Source organism: Wyeomyia smithii, chromosome 1 (genome assembly GCF_029784165.1).
Source record: "Wyeomyia smithii strain HCP4-BCI-WySm-NY-G18 chromosome 1, ASM2978416v1, whole genome shotgun sequence".
Classification (NCBI taxonomy): domain Eukaryota; kingdom Metazoa; phylum Arthropoda; class Insecta; order Diptera; family Culicidae; genus Wyeomyia; species Wyeomyia smithii.
Genome location: NC_073694.1, coordinates 184156592 through 184176983, shown reverse-complemented (window position 1 = coordinate 184176983; position 20392 = coordinate 184156592). Strand labels below are relative to the sequence as shown.

General features: G+C 39.0%; 1 protein-coding gene across 12 annotated transcripts in view; it reads left to right on the top strand.

Annotated features, from left to right (window-relative positions):
- LOC129720833 (protein phosphatase PP2A 55 kDa regulatory subunit) overlaps nucleotides 1-20392 on the top strand; it is a 107801-nt gene that overhangs the window by 42103 nt on the left and 45306 nt on the right. The window contains exons 1-2 of one of the 12 annotated variants that reach the window (XM_055672744.1): nucleotides 7029-7336; nucleotides 12289-12856. The exons of 8 other annotated variants lie outside the window; for them this stretch is intronic. In XM_055672744.1, coding sequence (XP_055528719.1) covers nucleotides 12850-12856 — 7 coding nt within the window. In that variant the 5' untranslated portion in view covers nucleotides 7029-7336; nucleotides 12289-12849. Of the gene's footprint in view, nucleotides 1-7028; nucleotides 7374-12285; nucleotides 12857-20392 lie in introns of those variants that run through there. 3 more of the 12 variants (XM_055672730.1, XM_055672735.1, XM_055672719.1) reach the window with 3 other exon arrangements.

Sequence of the window (20392 nt, the reverse complement as noted above, 5' to 3'; positions counted from 1 at the left end):
AATTTTTGAGAAACCGGAAATTATTTGTGGTTTTTTCGACGCCATTTTGTTTCGAGGCCAAATATCAAAATTCTAAGAGTTTGTCCACATATTAGCATCCTTTTACCCATCTTTTGAAAAAAAAACAGATCTTAAATCGGACAAAAACTGAGCTCAAAACGATGATTCTACGAAACCGGTTTTGGCATAGTTTTAGTATATTTCACAAAGCAAAATAATATCGATTATTTCTGAGTATTAATGGTAATTCGCTAATATCTTAAAGTGGTAGTAAAATTATATCTTATTTTGAGTAAAAAAGTCTCAGAAATCGAATGGTAGGTGTCTGATCAACGTAAAATGTCAGCAAAATGTCGATTTTGCCCCAATTCCCCTACAATACTAAAATAGGTTTATCTGTTTTAATCTAAATGAAATTTCTAGGAAATGAGTGTTGGTCATTCATCGGCAGTATTTTTTCCCTGATGAATAAAGTTTGGCTGAAGAAGTTTAAATCGCTGCTGTACAGTCGAATCATTAAACCGTGTTACGCGTTTTAATATTTTTAATGAAGTGTTAATGAATCAACGACGAAATACTAAATCTTCGAAAAACACCCACTATAGCTATCCATACACGTGCCATAGCAATCCATACATACGAACGAAAAAAAAATTCAATTCGATGGCGTGCGCTTTTATAAGCGACTAATATTTGCCACTAACCGCTTTCTGATGCTACAGAAAGAACCGTCCGCTTTGCTAGCCAACCCACGAATGAGAAATTCAATTCGATGGTGTGCGCTCTTGTAAGCGACATGGGGGAATAGGGGCATAATGAGCACCCTAACTTGGTTGCTGATTTAAGCATGGAAAACGACAAAAATTTTAAGCTGTCTTCAGTGCAAAACTTGAATTAACTATCTATAATTAGAGGTACACTATCCACAAATTGAAAAGTTTATCGAATAATGGTGAAAAACACAAATTAGATTCATGCATTAAAAACTAGCAATCAGTCGATGTTTGGGGCACAATGAGCACCCCACTGGGGCATAATGAGCACCCACGGGGTATAATGAGCACTCTTATAGAACATATCTTGAAACTGTGTAGAAGTACAACTAATGGGCCAACGTTTGTCGCGAGATGCCGTGATACTTGGCGGCTTGTTTCGTGAATGTCCCGCCGCGCCTTATGGTGGCCAATTCTGCCTGCAGTCTCTTTTTCTGACCGATTCGGTCTCAAAGATTTTCTAATACATGTTCGCACCATCACTGTAAACAAACACTGACTATGGAAACAGACAAACTCACAAGTCTACTGAGATGATTTTCAGGTAAGTTTATGTGACAAGGTGTGCTCATTTCACCTCACCTGAAGGTGACCATATTGATGTGTCTATATACTTGATTGAGCCATTTAAACGACCACAGAAGCTTATTTTGTAGTGCGCAATAATAATAATTTTTCCAACATCCGGGAGCGAAGTTGATTTTTTCAATATATTTCCATATTTTAAACAGACAAACCACTTTTGTTCTACGGAAAGAGATACTGTAGTAACTACGGAGGGTTCCACATACCATATTGTATTAAAAAATGCGTAGTTTCGCATAAAAGAGGGGTGTCCATTTCGCCCCGTGTGCTCATTATGCCCCTAATCCTCCTATATTTGCCACAACTCACTTTCTGCTACTTCAGAAAGAACTGTCAGCTTTGCCAGTCAACGTACGAATGAGAATTGAGAAATTCAATTCGATGGCGTGCGTATGATACCGGTACAGTTTTGGAATGAAAATAATGAGGTAAAATGTTCGAATGGTACAGGTTTCGTCAGTTATTTGGAAAGAGGGAGAAGTTTGGGAGAATAAGGAATGTAAAACAACAACAACAACAAATCGTTTACAAAGTCAGATCGGTTGTATCCGTTAGTGTCGGCTGTGCTTGGGAGGAGAGGTAGTGATTGGTTGCTCGGTATGATTTGGACAATCGATGTTATTAACCAATGTTTTCAATAGTGTATCTCGAACAATAGGTTGTTTTTGTTACATAAATTTAACCATAGAAAAAATTCTGATCGGTTGATGCCTAAATCTCGATATTCTGGAAAGAAATGACTAATATATAAGCGCTCAAAACCTAACCACTTCTCCTTGATTTTGAATTACCAGATTTTCGAATTCAGGTGCCTAACTTCGAGATAAACGTCAGTACAACGTCAAAAAATTTTTTTTATTTTCATTTGCTTCAATTTTGCTCAAAATTGCATAGGTTGGTCATCAGCCAAAAAAATGGACTCGTTTTTTTTTTATTTGCCTGCTAGGGTTGTAACAGGGGGTCACCCTGCACTAAAATTCGCTCTGCGAAACCCTTACAGGGCGACCAAGTACCTCTACGGACTTTCGGATCTTCGCTAGAACACAAAAAAGAAAACAAACAAAATAAACAGTTATGGCGATTTATTCCTAATTTCCTCTTTGCTGTCGGTGGCGGCGGTGGTTTCCGATGGTGGTCGTCGTACGGCCGGTGAGGTGTCCAACAATTCCGGCTGCGGTTTCTGCTGCAATGACGGTCTTCGGCGGGAGGGTGTCTTCTCTACTGCCGGGATAGCAAAAACTGCTAACCGGTCCGGCGAGCAAACACCATAGTTTGCATTCGAAGCCAATGGCACATTCTTCACTGGATTAAGCAGCGGAACAACCTTCACTGCACAAATCAAACTACACGAGACACAAACTGCAGAATATTACAGTTAGAAATGCGCACAGAAATCAAAACAACATGCGACGTGTGTCCCGTACCGAGATCGAGGCTAAAACTAAAAATCCCACGATGGCTGCCTCCATTGCCGATCAAAATAAACCCGCCGAGACCGAATCCGGTCCCACTTGTTCGCAGCTAGAGGAAAATATCGGCCTATCTAGCCCTTAACATTCATTCACAAACATGACAAAAAAATATCAAACCTATCTAACGCGACAATGTCGTTCACAAACGAAAAAACGAACGATTTTAAACGAAAATAAACAAACTTATGTGAACGATATTCAGTGCAAACGGTGAGAGTTAGGTACACGCTCTTGCGGGAGTGTTCAAGTGAGGTAAATTTTTACTCATGTTTTCTCGCAGCAGTACCCAAAATTAGGTGAATTTTCCACTCGATATTAAAATTGCAACAGCACAGGTTACAGGGTGTTTTTAGTCTTGAAAGGGTGTACGAAATCAAATTGCATCACAAAAAAAAATTGGTAAATTTCACTCATCCAACCAATCGTCTTCTAACTTTCAGTACAATAAAACATGTGTTGTTACTGATCGTTTTATTCAATCTAATTCCCGTATCCAAATGCACAAACTTTCCTCTTAACACTGCTCATAAGGTCTTGTACAACGTTTGGACCCACTGTCTTTTGTGTAGAACTCCATTTTCTCTTCATATCCTTCTTTGATTTCATTTCCTTGGGATGTTTCCGAAGTGCCTGCTTCATGATACTCAGTACTTCTCAATTGGCTTCGGTACGGAATTAACTTTCAGAGTATCTTTCGAGGATTAACATGAGGCCAAATCTGGCCAGAAAGTTGTAGGATCATTATGTGACCTCAGAATCCGAAGTAAACGGTTTTGGAGCATTCCTTCAAGTATACCTGCCCATTGACCGTCCCGGTTGTCACGAATGGGGGGGTGCTCCGCTTTCCACACGAGCAAATTGCTTGCCAAACCATGTACTCTTTTGCAATCTTTGACACCTGCTGCCGTTTAACGTTCTCAGAAACTTCAGATTTATGATAAGCAGAGAAGTACTGGAGCCCCGGAAGCTGCCGGGAGTCTGCTTTTCATATGTCTCGTCATCCATAACGAGGAAATGTGGTTTCGTCAACATCTGGGTGTAGAGCTTCCGTGCACGTGTTTTCGCCACCGTATTCTTCAATTCATTGTGATTCAGCGCCTCCTTTTTTAGCCACAACTCTAACTGAACTGTTAGAATTCCTCTTGAAAGTGTGAACTACCCGCTTGTGATCCTCTACGTTATACGGATCTCCATTTTGGCCACTTTTTCTTTCGGGTGGATGGTCAGGCGCTCGTAGTTTCGATTTTAAACGCGAGTTACCGTAGATTGAACCATTCCCAGCTTCATACTGATTGCACGATGAAAAAAATTTGGATGTTCGAGGTATGTGCGCAAAATTTCTTCACGCCTGTTCTGTTTTTCCGACTCCATCTTCACAACGATTGCACTAGCAGCTGAGTGCAACTTACACAGTGTCAACATTACACATTAAACAAATTTCACCCAAATGTTCAATATAAAATATCCAATGAGTAAAAAGTTACAGCCTTTTAAAAATGATGCAATTCGATTCCACACACCCTTTAATAAGTTGACAATATTTTTGATTTTGAGTATTTCCCAGTGGGAGCAACATTTTTAAAACCGTGATAAATCGCTTGGAACGCAGGTTAACGATCGCAGCAAAACAGTTCAAACTTTTGGTCACCCCACCCCCATCTGACTTCAACCACGTGGTCTTTTCATTTGTCAATGCCAAAAATGCACTTATCTCCATGATGGATAAATTTTTACATTTTCAACTTTTAGTTCATTCTATATTTCGGAAAAAAATGCAAAAGCTTCAGGAACGGCCAACGTCAAAGTCCAACAAAGTTAAAAATGATGTTTTTCTCATTTCCACTTGTAAAGTCTCTGAACCACACATTTTTAAGAAAACCCAATAACGTATAACGGTTATAAAAATATTTATAACAATATGACACAATACACTTTAGAGTTATTTTGTTATCATGATCAATTTTTTTAAATGTTGTATATTTCCTATGTAAACCAAAAGTCGCTTGCTCGCAGGTCGTCGCAGTTAGACTCTTCTGATATTGTTAGGAGACACCACCATAAAAAAACAAAAACAAAAACTCAGCCCGAGAACGTCTGGGAGTAAAAATGTGCCGATCCTAGGGGCTGGACAATTTTATTTTTAAATGAAATATTTCGGTATTATTATACAATGCGCTACATATCCCCCGCATAAAAAGATACTTTAGTGTATTTCATCTCCCAGTTGATCTCGAGGTACGATGCTGGCCTAACAAGCCAGTCGTCGTAGGTTCGAGTCTCGGCTCGGGAGAGACTGTTAGTGTCAGTAGGATTGTAGCGCTAGCCCCGCAATTGTCCTGTACACTTAACAGTTGGCTGCGAAGTCTGTGTATAATAAACAGAAGGTCGAGTTCCGATACGGAATGTAGCACCAAGGCTTTGCTTTTAGTGTATTTTAACATATCCAGTATTCTGATAACGTGAACACAGTACTAAATATTTCCGTATAATTTCCCGCCAAAAGTCAACATAGGAGGGATCATCGACTCAGGTGAATATCGACTCAAAGAAAAAAACTTCGAAGATGTCATATTTTGAGTTGTGTAAACTATTATGTTATTCTTAACTCAAAATATATTGATCTATTTCATTAGCAACAGGTATATAAGACGCAACCTCGTGAATCGATCCGAACTGATAATTTTCAGTTCTAATGCAAGATTGCATGATTTTGATAGAGATGTTTTTTTTATCCAATTAGTTCATCGTTTAGGATCGTGATCGCTTTCCCAAAAGAGGCGGCACAAACATTTATAAAATATAATCTGTTGGTATCTGTTCTCAGTGCTCGCCCGAAAAAAAAGTGTGACATGTGACGTAACTATAAAAGCATGGTATTTTTACTGTGAGCTTCCGTTGAAACCACCACTGACAATTATTTTACCATAAAAACATTGTCAGTGACTTCTAAATGTATGGAAACAATGCCTGGAAAATTGCTGTTAAGATACATAACAACCTTCATTTTTCTTAGTAAAAATGGCAAAAATGTTTTTTTTTTTAAATTTTGGGGACAATGATATTTGATGTAAAATTAATGTACTTCTTCACAATATAAAAACATAGTTAAATTTAAGGAAAACTGTGTACAATAACAGCAATTTGTAAATTTGTTTGTCATGTTAGTTTTACAGATAACAGACATCCAAGCTAGAACAAAAAACTCCAGAAATCGTGTGTAAGATTTCAAATTCTTACTCGTTTGGAATGACCACTTTAGTGATGGCAGCGCTGGTTTACGGTCGAAGCTGCCAGACGCATGAAAATTCTTACAGATCATACAGTCGCTGTTTATGCAACGATATAACATAGATTTTGTGAGGTTTATGTATTTATTTTTTCAAACCAACACTAAAACAAACAAATTTATCGCAAATATACAGAGGGATTGAATAAAGAAGTCGATAATGTACACATTACGACTGCTCAAAATTTCTACATTTAAAAACGGCAGCCATTCTCATTACGATAATATCGATAAAAGCCGGAAAACTATCGATTTTATCGGATCATTGACCACTAAGTGTTCTTAGTGCCACCATACTGCGTATTGCGACATGCTAAAAAACCGTTGCGTCTTTTTACACATGAAGCAAAATTAGCTTGGATATCTGTTATCTGTGGTTTTACGGACGTGCTAAAAACGCGTCTGTAAATCAAGCTTAAATACTCAGCACCGAGTTCGTGGTTTGGCCGATCTCTTGTTCCTACGTTGAGTAGTAAATACTATTTTAATTCGTATAAGTATAAGTTTCATATACAAATTCTACTTAAAACTCAAATTCAAACAAAACACAGGAATTCATTCTAAGACCCAACCCTGATCACGATTGCCTTCGGCTAAAAGTACACCAGCACATCCCTTGAACTGGTCGAATCCGTGGCACTCGTCTAAAGTGTTGATTCGCACGCGCGTTTGTCATGCTTGTTCTTTGCTCTCGCTCGCGCACACACAGTTTTCGCGCTGACCGGTTGAGGAGTTCTCTCGTTGACCACCATATCGTCTCCACGGTGGCGCTAGTGTATAGGCGATTGTCATTCGCATCGCGTTTCGTGCTTTCGCACTCGCACTAACGGCGTTCACTACACAAACTGACGCTGGTGGTGTTCGTGAAACACCACATACTAGCGAGCGAGTGAGTGCGCGAGAAACAGCAGCAGCAGCAGCAGCATGAATTGCCGTCCTCCATCCAGCAGCAGTCATTAGCAGGCAAAAATTGCGGTAATCGTCGTCGCCGTCGGTCGTCGTCTTTCTCGGGTTTCTTTTCTCACAGCTAATGGGAATGAATTTGGTGGTTACGGTCGCAAAAAAAACGTGTAGTGTGTGCTGGTCGCGCATATTTTGCAAAAAGTGAGATTAACCCACTGGAAAACGCGTTTTCAGAGAAGTTTTTTAGCGAAGAAAAAAATGTGCTGCAGCTGAAACGCTGCTCCTCGCTGAAGCAGACAAGAATCGTTCAAGGAAAAGTAAGAAGCAGCAACACCGCAAGAAGTGTGGTCGAAGGTTGGCAGGGCGAATAGTTTTTTTTTCATGTAATTGAACCTAGTGACCATCTGTGCGCTAACGTTGGGTTTTGAACGGTTTTTGGCATTACGGTGATTGGTCTCTTGGCCGGCTTTATTACGGCACTTGATCGCCAAAGCGGTTCCGGAAAGTGAGGAAAACATCGCTTCTTTCCTCGTTCGTTTCGAGGAAAGTGCGAAATTTCGTTAGTGGTGTTGATCCTGTTCTTTCACCTAATGGGGGCTTCGGTTGTGTGAGTGAATCAACAGTCGTGGTCAGCGTTGCCAGGTCATTTTTTTCAAAAATCTGGTAAAGGCAAAATAAAAATCTGGCAGTCATTTCGTAGGGTGAAAGGTTAATTTTTCGAATAAAAGTCTTGGGGTACGCAAAATTTGAGGTGACAAAATTGCAAAATTTCACGCCAAAATTGAAGTGAAGACCTTTTTGCGGAACAGAGAAAATAAAATCTGGATAATTGGACATCAAAGCTGTCTACCTGGATACATATTCAAAAATCTGGATACCTGGCAACGCTGGTCGTGGTTGTGTAGTTGTGAGAGGAAGAGAGAGAGGGACGGTTAAACGATGAGAGCAGCGGTTAAAGGTTCGAATCTTGTGCTGAATAGTGCAGTGCTGCCAGGTTGAAGGTTTGGGTTGAAATAGACGAATTTGTCTTGTGTGGTTTATTCTGGATATTTATTATGTTGCACATTTTGTCACAAATGTTTTGTGATGTTTATATTCACTTTAAACTATGAACAGCCTGATAGACTTGTGCTCGTGTTAGACGATGATTCGAAACACTAAAAACAATTATCAAGAAATAAAATTAAAGGTTAAACCACATGCCTCTAAAATCGCCATTATTTTTATTCTAAATATTCTGAAAGTTGACGTAGCATTGTTCAGGTAATTGAATTATCAAAAAATAGCGGTACTGTTCATAGCGATTGATTTCTGAAACAATTTTTTTCAATAAATTTTCCAATCAGGCAAAGCTATAAGTTTAGTCTTTAAACTTATTCATCAAATGATATATTTTATTGTCAAAAACTCTAAGCCTACAGGTACTCTGTGGAAAGAAGACATTTAAAAAAAAATTGCAGTTAACTTTGAGATTCAAGATAGTGTGAGGAACGGCTAAAACAGTGGCGTCTATTTTATTCAGTCGAAGGAAACGGGCCTGGAACTTCTGAAATTTAAATATTACGTGCTACGTATCCCCCGCGTAAAAAAGAATAGTATAATTTACAGAAAAAAAATGGTTTGATAGAGTAAAATAGTTTTTATAACAAAACAAAGGCAAAGCCCTGGTTACGATGATTATTCCAATTACTGTTTCAGTCGACACTTAACCTGACAAAGGTTAGCTTGATGAAACAATTTCATGTATCAAGCCCAACTGGGAAATCATAAAATATATTACGGTTTTCGACAAAAAAAAATATTTTTAAACAACTTTTTTCGATAGCATTTTTTTGAGTTTCTTCAAAGCAATTGGCGATTTCAAATTTTGAATTTGCGGTTTATATTGTGCATTTTTAAATTATAAGCCAAAATGGAGCGTGTTCGGCGATTCTTTTTCTTTTAATAACTTTTTTAAATGTCTGAAACGCAAGGCTGGTTTTAAGGACAAAATTCTGCGAATTGTTAGAGAGAGTTCAGGGCTATTTTGCGAGCTTTATCATATCAGGGAAACTTGAAAAACAATGAGGGAATTTTTTTTTACCGAAACACGATTCTAAAACGGCTTTTCAGCGCTAAAACCGATTTTTTCAGTATAAAAGTTCAATACGGGCCTCCACTATTTGGTTTTACATCCGATCGAATACTTTTTTCATCGGGATATCAGAACTCCGTTCATCTACATTGCATTTTTTTGTTCTGAATGCTGAAAAATATCAGGCAAATTCATGTTATATTTCAATTCAAATGTCAAAGAATGGGTACAATTCAACCAATTTTTAGAAACGAATTTCTTCAGAAAATAGTTGAAGTTTTATCTACTCTTAAATAAAACCTGTATCTATTCAAAACACAGTTTTCGTGACGATCATATTTTGCAAATTAACGGAATAGCATTTCCTGGCTTGTTTCCAATCTGTGATGTTTTTCCACGCGGTGTGCGAATTAGTGATAAAAAATCGGTAAAAAATTATCCATTAACGGGCTTATGACTCTTACCGTGTGTATATCCGTAACAATTGTTTTTAGAACTACCAAAATAGATGTTATTAATGATTTTGGTTTAGGAAAGTACTGGCAAAGTTCACCCTTCTGGAGAAATCAGGGAATTTTATTTTAATGCTGATTAGACATCCTGATATCGTCATTTTCAATGACAAGAACGAAAACTGATAATCTAGCTGTTTTACGGATTTATGAACTACCGTTAACACAAAAAAATCTTTGAATAAACCACTCGAAAAAAAATCTAACAAAATTAAAGCCATTAAAGTCTAACTACTTAAAATAGGTTCGGGGTGATTGAATTAGTGACCCTCGAATGAGAACTTTAGTTGATTATTGTTAAAATTTGCTAAATTAGTTTTCTAAACTGAAAACAAGTGCCAAACAAGACAGAGAGAAAGATAGCAAACAAATTGATACAGGTACTTTGTTTGAAATTCATCTACACATTGCGAGTATTTCGTCTCAATACACAAGAGGCTTAATTTGAGATCAAATTCTATTTTGGCATTTTTGGGCCTTAAGAAGCACTTCTCGACGATTCTGAATTATTTTCTATTTTGGCATTATCAGACCTTTAGAGGCACTTTTATACGATTCTGAGCTTAATTCGGGATCATTATCTATTTTGGTCTTTTCTGGCCCTTGAAAGCACTTTTTGGCGACGCTTTAACTCAATTTGAGATCATTTTCTGTTTTTACCTTTTCATCACCTGTCTGGTCTTGAGATACGATGCTGGCCTAACAAGTCAGTCGCGGCTCCGGAGAGATTGTTGGTGTCAGTAGGATCGTAGCGCTAGCTCCGCAATTGTCCTTTACACTAAAGCCGGCGTTATACTGGGGCGACAAACCAAGCGAAGCGTTGCGCTTATAAGAAGTGAAATAAACAAAAGCGTTAAGTGAAGCTTCCTGTGACATACTGGAGCGTCGTAAGACGCGTTCGCGAATTTGTTGTGCTGTCAAAATCCTAGATATTTAGTAGCGGTTTTGTTTGGAGTAAACATGGATTCGTTCGATGAAGAATTTTTTGCGTCTTCAAGCACGATAAATTTTGTTTTTGATAAACACGAAGATTTTTCTGTACACCCAATGAACCAAAACAGGAGGAAAGATGGAGAATATCACCGAATTTATAATTAGCTTCGACAATATCCGGACAAGTTTCGGTTATACACTACAATAACCATGAAAACAAGTTAAAAATATACAGAAAAAAATAACAGAGCTTTATTCATTCAAGCAACGTTAACCTAGTTTATCAAAAACGACCAATGTCCCTGAACGAAAAATTAATTTTCTTTGTTTCAATTATCAAACCAAAAGAAAGCAAATATAAAGAACCTGGCGGTATCAGGAATCGGGATTACTCTGAACATAGTATTACTGCGTACGTGAACGCGCGTCAAAACACTTCTCGTTCTGTTTCGCCGCCTCTAGTTTCGCCGTTCCAGGATGACCGGATCGAGCGTTTCACATAGACGTTCGAAGAAGTAGATCAGACGCTTTTGTGACGCTTTTTGCTTCGTTTCGTTTGACGCCTCAGTATGTCATCGGCCTAACAGTTGGCTGCGAAGTCTGTGTATAATTAACAGAAAATCGAGTTCCGATACGGATGTAGCCGGGGAATGTCGTTAGGGGCCATCCACATACCACGTGGACAACTTGGGGGGGGGGGGGGTGGTAGTGTAATGTCCACGGTCCTTACAATAAGAAAAAAGAATTCATATGGGCATTTGTCCACGGTGGGGGGGGGGGGGGTAAAAATCGTAAAAAATCTGTCCACGTCGTATGTGGATGGCCCCTTATTAATCAGAAAATTAATTCACATCACAGAGTAATGCAAGTAATGCTAGCAGAAATCGTGTTTTTATGTATCCATCATTTTTTTATGGATTTTATTTCATTTGGAAAAGATGCTGTATAGGGTATTGGCTCTATTATCGCCAGGCTTGTCCAATTATCGTCCGGGGGTTAATGAATCATAGAGAATTAATTTTTTGCAGGAAGATGCTCTGCATTATGAAGAACCAACATGTTAGAAGTTAACATTCTATGACCTCATTTACTCTACGGACAATAATAGGGGAAATCTGACGATTATAGAGCCAATGCCCTATGACAATTTGTGGAATAAAGCGATTTGCTTGAACTTAACCGACTTTTAACCTAGAAACTTTAATAACATACTTCACATGCTCTTTTTCCTTAGTTTTATGGAAACATAAATGCCATTATTGAAACTTACGGGTTCTGTAACATTGTAACTCAAGTTTATTCAAAATGACCCAACTGATCCCATTTCTATTTTGTTTTGTACCTTTTAGTAGTTGAGCTTTCAGCACTTTTGGCGAGCATTCGGTGAATGTTAAATATTTGAATGGCCCTTGGATGTCTTTACAGTAATATTGCTTAGCAGATAGGATACGAACTCTTTATAATACTTCAGAATTTGGCAGCACTGCACTATTTTCGATCCCTTTTTGTTTGGGTGTGTGTTTCTTGTGTAAAATTTCTGAAGCAGTAAACTCACTATTGCTTTTTTCTTGTCACATGCAATCGGTGTGTACGAGAGAAAGAGAGACCAAACTCCGTCCGTCGTAGTTTCTCGCTCGACGCTCCGCTGTGCTTCGCTGCACTCTGGTGGCGCGGTGGTCGACCTTGCGCAGGTGTGCGTACGAGTGTGATAGCAGCATCGAGAATAAAACTTTTTTTCTCCATCCAGCAGCAGTAGCAATCGCATAAAGAATAGTAAAAACAACAAAAACGAAAAAGAATCTTCGATCGTTATCCGCGCTTGGTAAAGGAAAAGAAAGAAAAGTGTTGCTGTGTTGATCGCACAAAAAATCGCGAATCGTTCGTTTCGTGCTCTGGTATTGGTGAGAGTGTTTTCCGATTGTTCGCTCCCGTCAAAGAGAGAGAGAGCGAAGCAGTGTGCGTGCGTCAGTGTGGCGATAAGCATACGACTTTGAATAAAACATCAACAAAGAAAAAATTCGCCAAGGAAGCAGCTGAAGCAAGAGTTTGTGCCCAGCGGAAGTGAAAGAAGCTGTGAATGATTATAGCAAAAAAAAGATTCGTGCAAAGCAGAAACGTGAAATAATTCGAAACAACTTTCGACATTTTGCGTTGCCTGGTTAGCGGAGGAGTAGTTGATTTTTTTTTGTTGGTGGCAGAACCGTCAGCAATCGTCGTATACACCGGTCCGGTGCATCGCCGCTGGGAGATTTTTGTTTTTGTTGTTCTTGTATGAAGGAACGCTCTGGTAGTGGTTGCGACGCGATTTGACATGGCCGGTGAGTAATCGAAAAATACCTAGTAGCAATCTGACAAAATGCGAATGCTTACGGGATTTTCTTAGGTATCACTCTGAATTGGTAAAGAAAGATCTCAAAAAATGATTATTGAAGAAAATTTAATTAATTCTTCTTATTTCAGATTCAGGGAATTTTCCAAAGCATATACCTTCAAGTTCATAATTCACTCTTTCCCTATAAAATTGATTTTTTTAAGATTTACATGTTATTTCGAGCAATCTGTTGAATAAAAGCTATCAGCAACGCGGATCAGCAGATCAGCTGACCCAGATGTCCTTTGCGTTCAACAGTGCAGTGCGCACAGAGAAAAACAAGCATGCAAATGGGCAGCTTCCAATGCAGCGGTGATTAACGTCTTGTGCATTCTGTTTTCACTTTTATCATGTCTAGTAAGCAACAGCAAGCGCCGTAGTAGAACCGAAAACGGAAAACATTTTGTTTGTAAAAAAATCTTTTATATTAACAAGCTGCACGTGTGAACGTAAGTGATGCAAAATTACTACAGCGTAACGTTATTAAAATGCTCTGCTCACCTTTTATAGTTACTACCGAGTAAGGAAACTGTATCGAATCTACATTTGCATTGTTTATTGCAGCTGCACTGCGAACTGCAAACTGCGATGCTTCAAGTATTTATTGACACTAAACCAGCTTTCCGCTTGGCTGAATTCCCAGATTTGAAATTTGCTATCCTCGGTGATGTGAAATTTCGCCCGGTTTCTCTTTTCATTAGGCAAGCTTCTAAATGCTTTAATGCCTCTCTAGTCTGGTTTCGATAGTCACAAAGCCGGGCAGAAGAAGTCAATGCGATAAGCTAGCACAATAAACCACGAAGCAAATAGTTCGAGTTCATCCGTACAGTTGTTTAGGGGTTTTGGAACAGTCCATAGAAAGATTAACATTTAATTGGAAAGAATGTTTGTTGCTGCATTGCTCTGCTAGCGAAAGTTACCATGCGTTTTTGCCTTTTTTGGAACAACTCCAAATGGCACTCGATTGCGAATCGTCAAATGAGGGGGGTAATTGGATTGGATTGGTTACGAAATAGCTAAAGTTTGCTTAATTATTCCTCTCGTGATTATTGTGATGGACTGTGGAAGAGTTCTGTTCCAATACTTTAGTTTCGTCGTTCAATTTTTAGGTGTCTGAACTCGCCTTTTGCTCTAACTTTTTTATGGCTACAGCATAGGCAATCAGGGCACGAAGGCGGCCAATGTTTCAGTTTCTTATCACCTGTTAAGTTTTTCCTCATTTTGTCCCTTAAACTTTTCGTTTAACAAAAGAACGGAAATCGACAAAAAATGGCGTGGCGTTACTCACCCTTGAAAAGTTCCAACGTTTTGCCTTCTACCTTTCAAATCTTACTTATTGACCTTATGTGCACCATCCAAAAAAGTCAGCGTGAGTTTTTTTTTGTTGTCTAGCAATGTCTGTAAAACTAACCGATCTCGTATATTTATAGAAATTTTTTTTGTGTTTGAAAATTCATAGAAAACGTAAACCAATGGAATATGTTGAAGTTTCAAAAACACAAAAAACAAGCTGGAAGTGAGATTTAGGTTAATTAATCGAAAACTATTCACTTCATCAGATCTCATTCCGTAAAACGTCATCCATTGAGTAATGGTTATGTGCTTTAGTTCGAATCAATACTATCCAGAGTAAGGAAGAAAGTGAACTATCACGTACTTGCGTCATTGCAGTTGGTTGTTTATATTTTGGAGTGCCGGTTGATCTGTTTTCACTATGGGTCTAGGTTTTATGTTTCTCTTCTCAATTACCCATTTTGCCGACTAAAGGATTTACAGAGGTTGGAGGAAGAAAAAAAAAGAAACAAAGCAACAGTTTCTACCGAGCTGAGCTTGGCATCGGAAAGTTCACCGATCAGACGTATCTCGTATGTGTTTTAAATTTTTCTGGAAACAATAGTGTTTTTCGGTCAACTGCAATCCTGTGGTTATTTTTAAACTACTATCCAGAGCAGACACTAGACATGCCGGCGGCGTCCCGGCGCTGTATATTTTTGGTAGAATGAGTGAAAGAGATAGAAAGCTTTGCTAGGATGATGCAATCGCTGCGAGATCGCATAGGATAGAGAGGAGGGGTATCTCGACATTTTTGTCTGTTTAGTCGTCATGATTTGCTCCGGTCCATTGAGCCAAACCGATATCGATCGTGGCGGTTTTGTTTCATACTTTAGGTGCCTTCTTATTTTTCCTTAATTATTGTTAGTCCATTCTTCGGTCCACTGTCAGATAGTTAAAAGAAAAGCCTATTTTTATTTTTAACCTTCTCATTAATAGGTCTTTTATCTACGCAGATCTGTTCATTGAGCAACATAAAAGCTAATTGTTGTCTGTTCGACTGCTCTATAGCTGTGCGATTTAGAGAGAAACATAATAAAACCCAAACATTCATCAAAATGCGTCTGCATACGCAAGCGTTTGTCATATGATCATAAATTCTTTCTCATCACATACAATGATGAGATAAGATAAGAGCGTCGAAAGCGCTGTGCGTAGGTGTGATTATATTACCGATACAGGCAAAAGTGTATCTGCTAAGCCGCATATTGTCGCGACAATCGTGTCCTACTTGTGCGCTATTGAATGTGTGTTTAGATGTGTTACGACAAGACTTGAGTTCCACCACGATTTGTATGGGAAACCGCGCTTCAAGCACGGGTGTTAGTGGGGCAGGTTTTGCATGCCACGGCAGATAGTTACTGATAGCGATAGGCTTGTTTTTTTTTCTTTGCTTCGACTCGTGCGAAGTAGTTCAGTAACTTAGACAAGGTTGTATGCTAGGGTGGTCCTCCGATCGTCGTTTTTGACGTCAATAATAAAACAAATTAGAACGTAAAATTTTGGTTGATAAACCGACTCAAAATATTAGAGAGAAACCTTCTCTACTATTATCCAATTAGTTTCTTTTCTTCTCAAACCCACACCCCATAAAACTCACCACACGATCCATGTGGACAAATTAATTGGATTTTATCTCAAGTGGGAAATGTGCAATTTCGCTTTTCACTCGTTGTTTATGATGACCTCCTGAGGATTCGTACATGCGCTGGTTCTATTTATTTTTGGCGTTTCGTTTTAATTACTTTTGTTCTAACTACTTCAGGAGTACCGTAAACTAAGGGGGAATTTGATCACTTTTTTGAATGTATCTTAAATATTTAGAGAATATACTACATACAATATTGTTTGATATTTCCAGTCCCTACTTCAAAAGTTTAGTAACAATTGTCTATTTTAAACATGCTCTCAAATTCTTATACCAGTTGTTATTCCGAGGTGACATTAACAGGGTTGTTACAGTCGGCGCGGATATCGCGTTTTTTGCGGATTTTGCGTTTTTTGCGGATTTGGCGCGTTTTTACTACTCCATGGTGCGGATTTTGCGGAAAGCCTTGCAACCTTGCTTTCAATTACCTAAAAATCAGGATATCGACTGAGGGGCTGGCAGCACCCTTTCAAAATTCAATGAAACATGGCGGGTGTGTAGTAGGGTGCCAATCCCTTGTATGAGGAAAATGTAATCAAAAAATTTAGCCCGAAACACACCCTGTGCAAAATTTCAAGTCAGTTTGATTCAAAATGGGGTGCGCAAAACAAAGTTAGACCTTGAGAAATCCGAAAAATCAAAAAAATCATGATTTTTTCAGATGATACCAGATCTCGACGTTTCATGCATTTTTAAGCTATCTAACACCAAAAAAATGTTCGAAAACCGAAATTTTATGCAGCCAACCCCCCTTGGTGGAATTATGGGATCTTTAACGGCCAAACTTCAACCGCTTTTTCGATTTTTCACTAGGTGTTTTTTGCGGTCCAGTGAAAATTTTGCGGCTCCGAAAATACTCATATTGGGTGGTATTTGGCCATTTTTGGCTGATTTTCATGAACCGGGAGTTGCCACCTTGGATTTCAAAACGACGTCTGGGGTCGATTTCACGTCATCCTGATTTTGGAAATACCCATAACCGTATATATTACTTTTTAACGAGTTCTGAAATGTTTTACGAATTTGGTTTTTGGATAGACAATTGAGTTGCCTGTAGCTCTTCTGATCAAATCAAAATGGGTACTTTTAAGCGAAAGAAGTCTTCCGAACAAGAACATGACTTTTTTCATGACCATCTGAACTCACATGCGTCTCATCAACGTCAGTAATAACAAGAATTAGAGAAAAGTTGTCAAGGAATGGCGTATAGAAAACCGTCTGGAATTCATTGATCATTTATTGAAACTCTTCTGAACATTTCAACATGATCACTTTGAGGAAAAAAAGTTTCTCTAACATAAACTTCTCTATTTGAAAATCTCAAATTTGTTCAAAATTCAAATATCCAATATTGTTGATGCTTAATTTTTTTATTGATTTCAAACTGTTACTTCAGGTACAAAAAAGAAACAAAGCAAAGCCTTGGTGCTACAATCCGATTCGGAACTTGACCTTCTGTTTATTATACATAGACTTCGCAGCCAACTGTTAAGCGCACAGGACAATTGCGGGGCTAGCGTTACGATCCTACTGACACTAACATTCTCTCCCGTGCTGAGACTCGAGCCTTTGATAACCGGCTTGTTATGCCAGCATCGTACCTCGAGACCAACTGAGGAGTCAAGCTACCACTATCTTCAAAAATCTGCGATTGGTCTATTAGAAGAGAGTGCCTTGCAACCCACGCCCACATGTTTACGTACATTAATAATCAGGGTGGCCACTCTACCGGGAAAAGCGGGAAAAGACGGAAAAAGACGAGAATTTCAAATCACCGGAATAAAAGACGGGAAAATCGGGAAATTAGTTTTCACATCTGGAAAATCATCCTTCTGCATGTCTTCTACTAATGTTGCCAATGAACGAGTTGTAGCAAATTAATTCCTAGATTTGGAAAATATATACATTGGATAAAAAAAGAAATTTATTTATTTTTGAATAATTGTTCTATTTTGAAGTAGAATACTTCTCTCAGGAAGTTCGGCTACATAGGGATGTGAAATGAAAATCTAAAACCGAAAAAAGTGAAAAATATGTCCAATTTCAAATGCTAATAAATCGGTTAGTATTCGATGGATTTCCTTCGTTCTTGCAGCAATAGATTCGAAAATCTTCAAAGATTCTTCCCAAAATAAGATAATTGTAATTTTATTATTCAAACTATTGTACTATTGAAAATAGTCAAGCCTTGTCAAAACGAAAAATTCGACCTCTGATTGGTCGTTATATGCTTGCTTCCCAAGCACGGTCGACAGGATCATATACCTTGCAATTGAAAACATGCTATTAGGCCTATATAAGAGCCTGTTTCAGCCGGAGCCGCTCATAATAGTTCTAGACAGCGACAACAGCAGTCGTCCTTCCTTAGCAGCAGCACTAGCCCTGTGGTTGGTCACCACGTCTCAGGAGCAGCGCGGTTTTTCTCAGCGTGTGTCGCCAGACAGCCATTATTCCCCCCGTGTTGGGGCAGCATGAAGATTGCCATCAGGAAATCCAATTTTGGAAATCAAAATGCCTTTTTCAAGGCAAATAAACAAGTCATTGAAAGTTGATAATTTTTGTCAACGCAAGCAAGCATTCTGTGTTGCATCCAACCCGGTGGCATCACTGACGTTTACGTACAACATAAGTGAAGCCAGCATTAGCTGGATCACTGGATCAATTTCACATGCAATTTGACAGCTGATTCATCGAAACACGGGAAAAAGCAGTGTTCATACGTGCATACAGTGTCGGTGTTCAGCTGCAGTGTGCTTATGTGTTGTTTTCGGGTGAATGTATTTATTGCACATAACGTCGAGTGCTTTGCTTGATAAAACAAAAAATGAATGCGTTGCATCATTATAGAATGTACACAACGTTTATTCTTGCCGATTTCGAACGGCGGTGTTTCTTGCAGGCGGCTGACATCGCGCGATGATTTAGGGATTAACATCTCAACGTATGTGTAAATGAGATAGTATATCAACGCTACCTTTAAACATTAACAAAGTTAAGCTAAGCTTTTATGTAAATGAATAAATTGATTCGAGCGCATAATTCTGTACAACATATATTATGCTTCGTTCGTCATGCTTACACTGCTGTGTGAACAAACCTTCAAAAACATAGATGAGAATAGCGCCACTGTCATTCACGGCAGCTTCAGGAAACAAGGCCGATGCCACCGGGTTGGTTGCATCCTAGCAATTTAAATCTGTCGCACCCGTCGAATTGACTGAATGTAAAACAGCTTCCACAGTGCATGTTGTCCGTGTATCTTAATTCCCCCAATGTTAGGGCAGCTCAAAAGTTGTAATCAGTAACCGATTTTGAACCGAACTTTCACTTTTAATACATTTCTAAACGAATTCGATAGATTTGAGCTCCTCTTTTAAAACAGTATACAACACATCCTAACGAAAAACGAAATCGTCTTTTTTTTTCTTCATCTATAATTTATTTGACACGGCACAAATACAATTTAATGTTTAACGGTGCCAATTATATCTGGTAGCTTACTTTCTAAAGTATCTTAATAACTAAAAGCAAATTTTTTATCCTCGCTGCCGACTACGAGCTGAAACTAAATCTAACTTAAAGCTAGAATATTTTGCATTAAAAGCACTGATTTGTTGTTTGATGGTTTTCCATCGCCATAGGTAAGCAGCATATTGAATATGTTCCGCTGCTGGGCCAAGATATTACGGACTGGCATATAGTCTCCCTCGGGACCTGAGAGTATCGTGCGGGTCTAGTTGCTGTTTCCGGATCCGGGGTCTTAACGTGTTCTTGTCGTTTGGTTGGATGTAGGCGGAAGGGAATAGGACTAAACTGGGGCGTTGATGGATTTCAGGAAAACGTATATAAGGGACATGTAGGATAGGTCACGGCTCGCCAAGACATCACGAACAGGAACAGCCGGCTGCCTACCTTCGGCCTGCAGGGAAGCTATTAATCTAGACCTGGCGTCACGGTGTACAGGGCATGACCAAACAACGTGTTCTATGTCGTGATAACCTTCACCACAGGCACCGATACCACTTTCCCCGAGCCCAACACGACGGAGATGCGCGTCAAATCTATAGTGATTGGACATAAGCCGGGACATCACGCAAATGAAATCCCGACCTACATCCAACCCCTTGAACCACGGGTTCGTCGACACCTTGGGGATTATGGAATGTAACCACCTTCCCAATTCCCCTCTGGTCCAAGCATTTTGCCAACTGATGATCGTATTCTGACGTACAAGTGCGAAAAATTCATTAAAGGCAATTGGTCTTTCATAAATATCACCGTTTGTTGCGCCCACCTTAGCCAAAGCGTCCGCTTTCTCATTGCCCGGTATCGAGCAGTGAGAAGGGACCCACGCTAAGGTAATCTGAAACGATTTTTCGAATAAAGCACTCAGATGTTCCCGTGTTTTCCCCAGGAAATACGGAGAGTGCTTAACATCTTTCATCGATCGGAGAGTCTCAATGGAACTGAGACTGTCCGTAAAGATGAAATAATGGTCCGTGG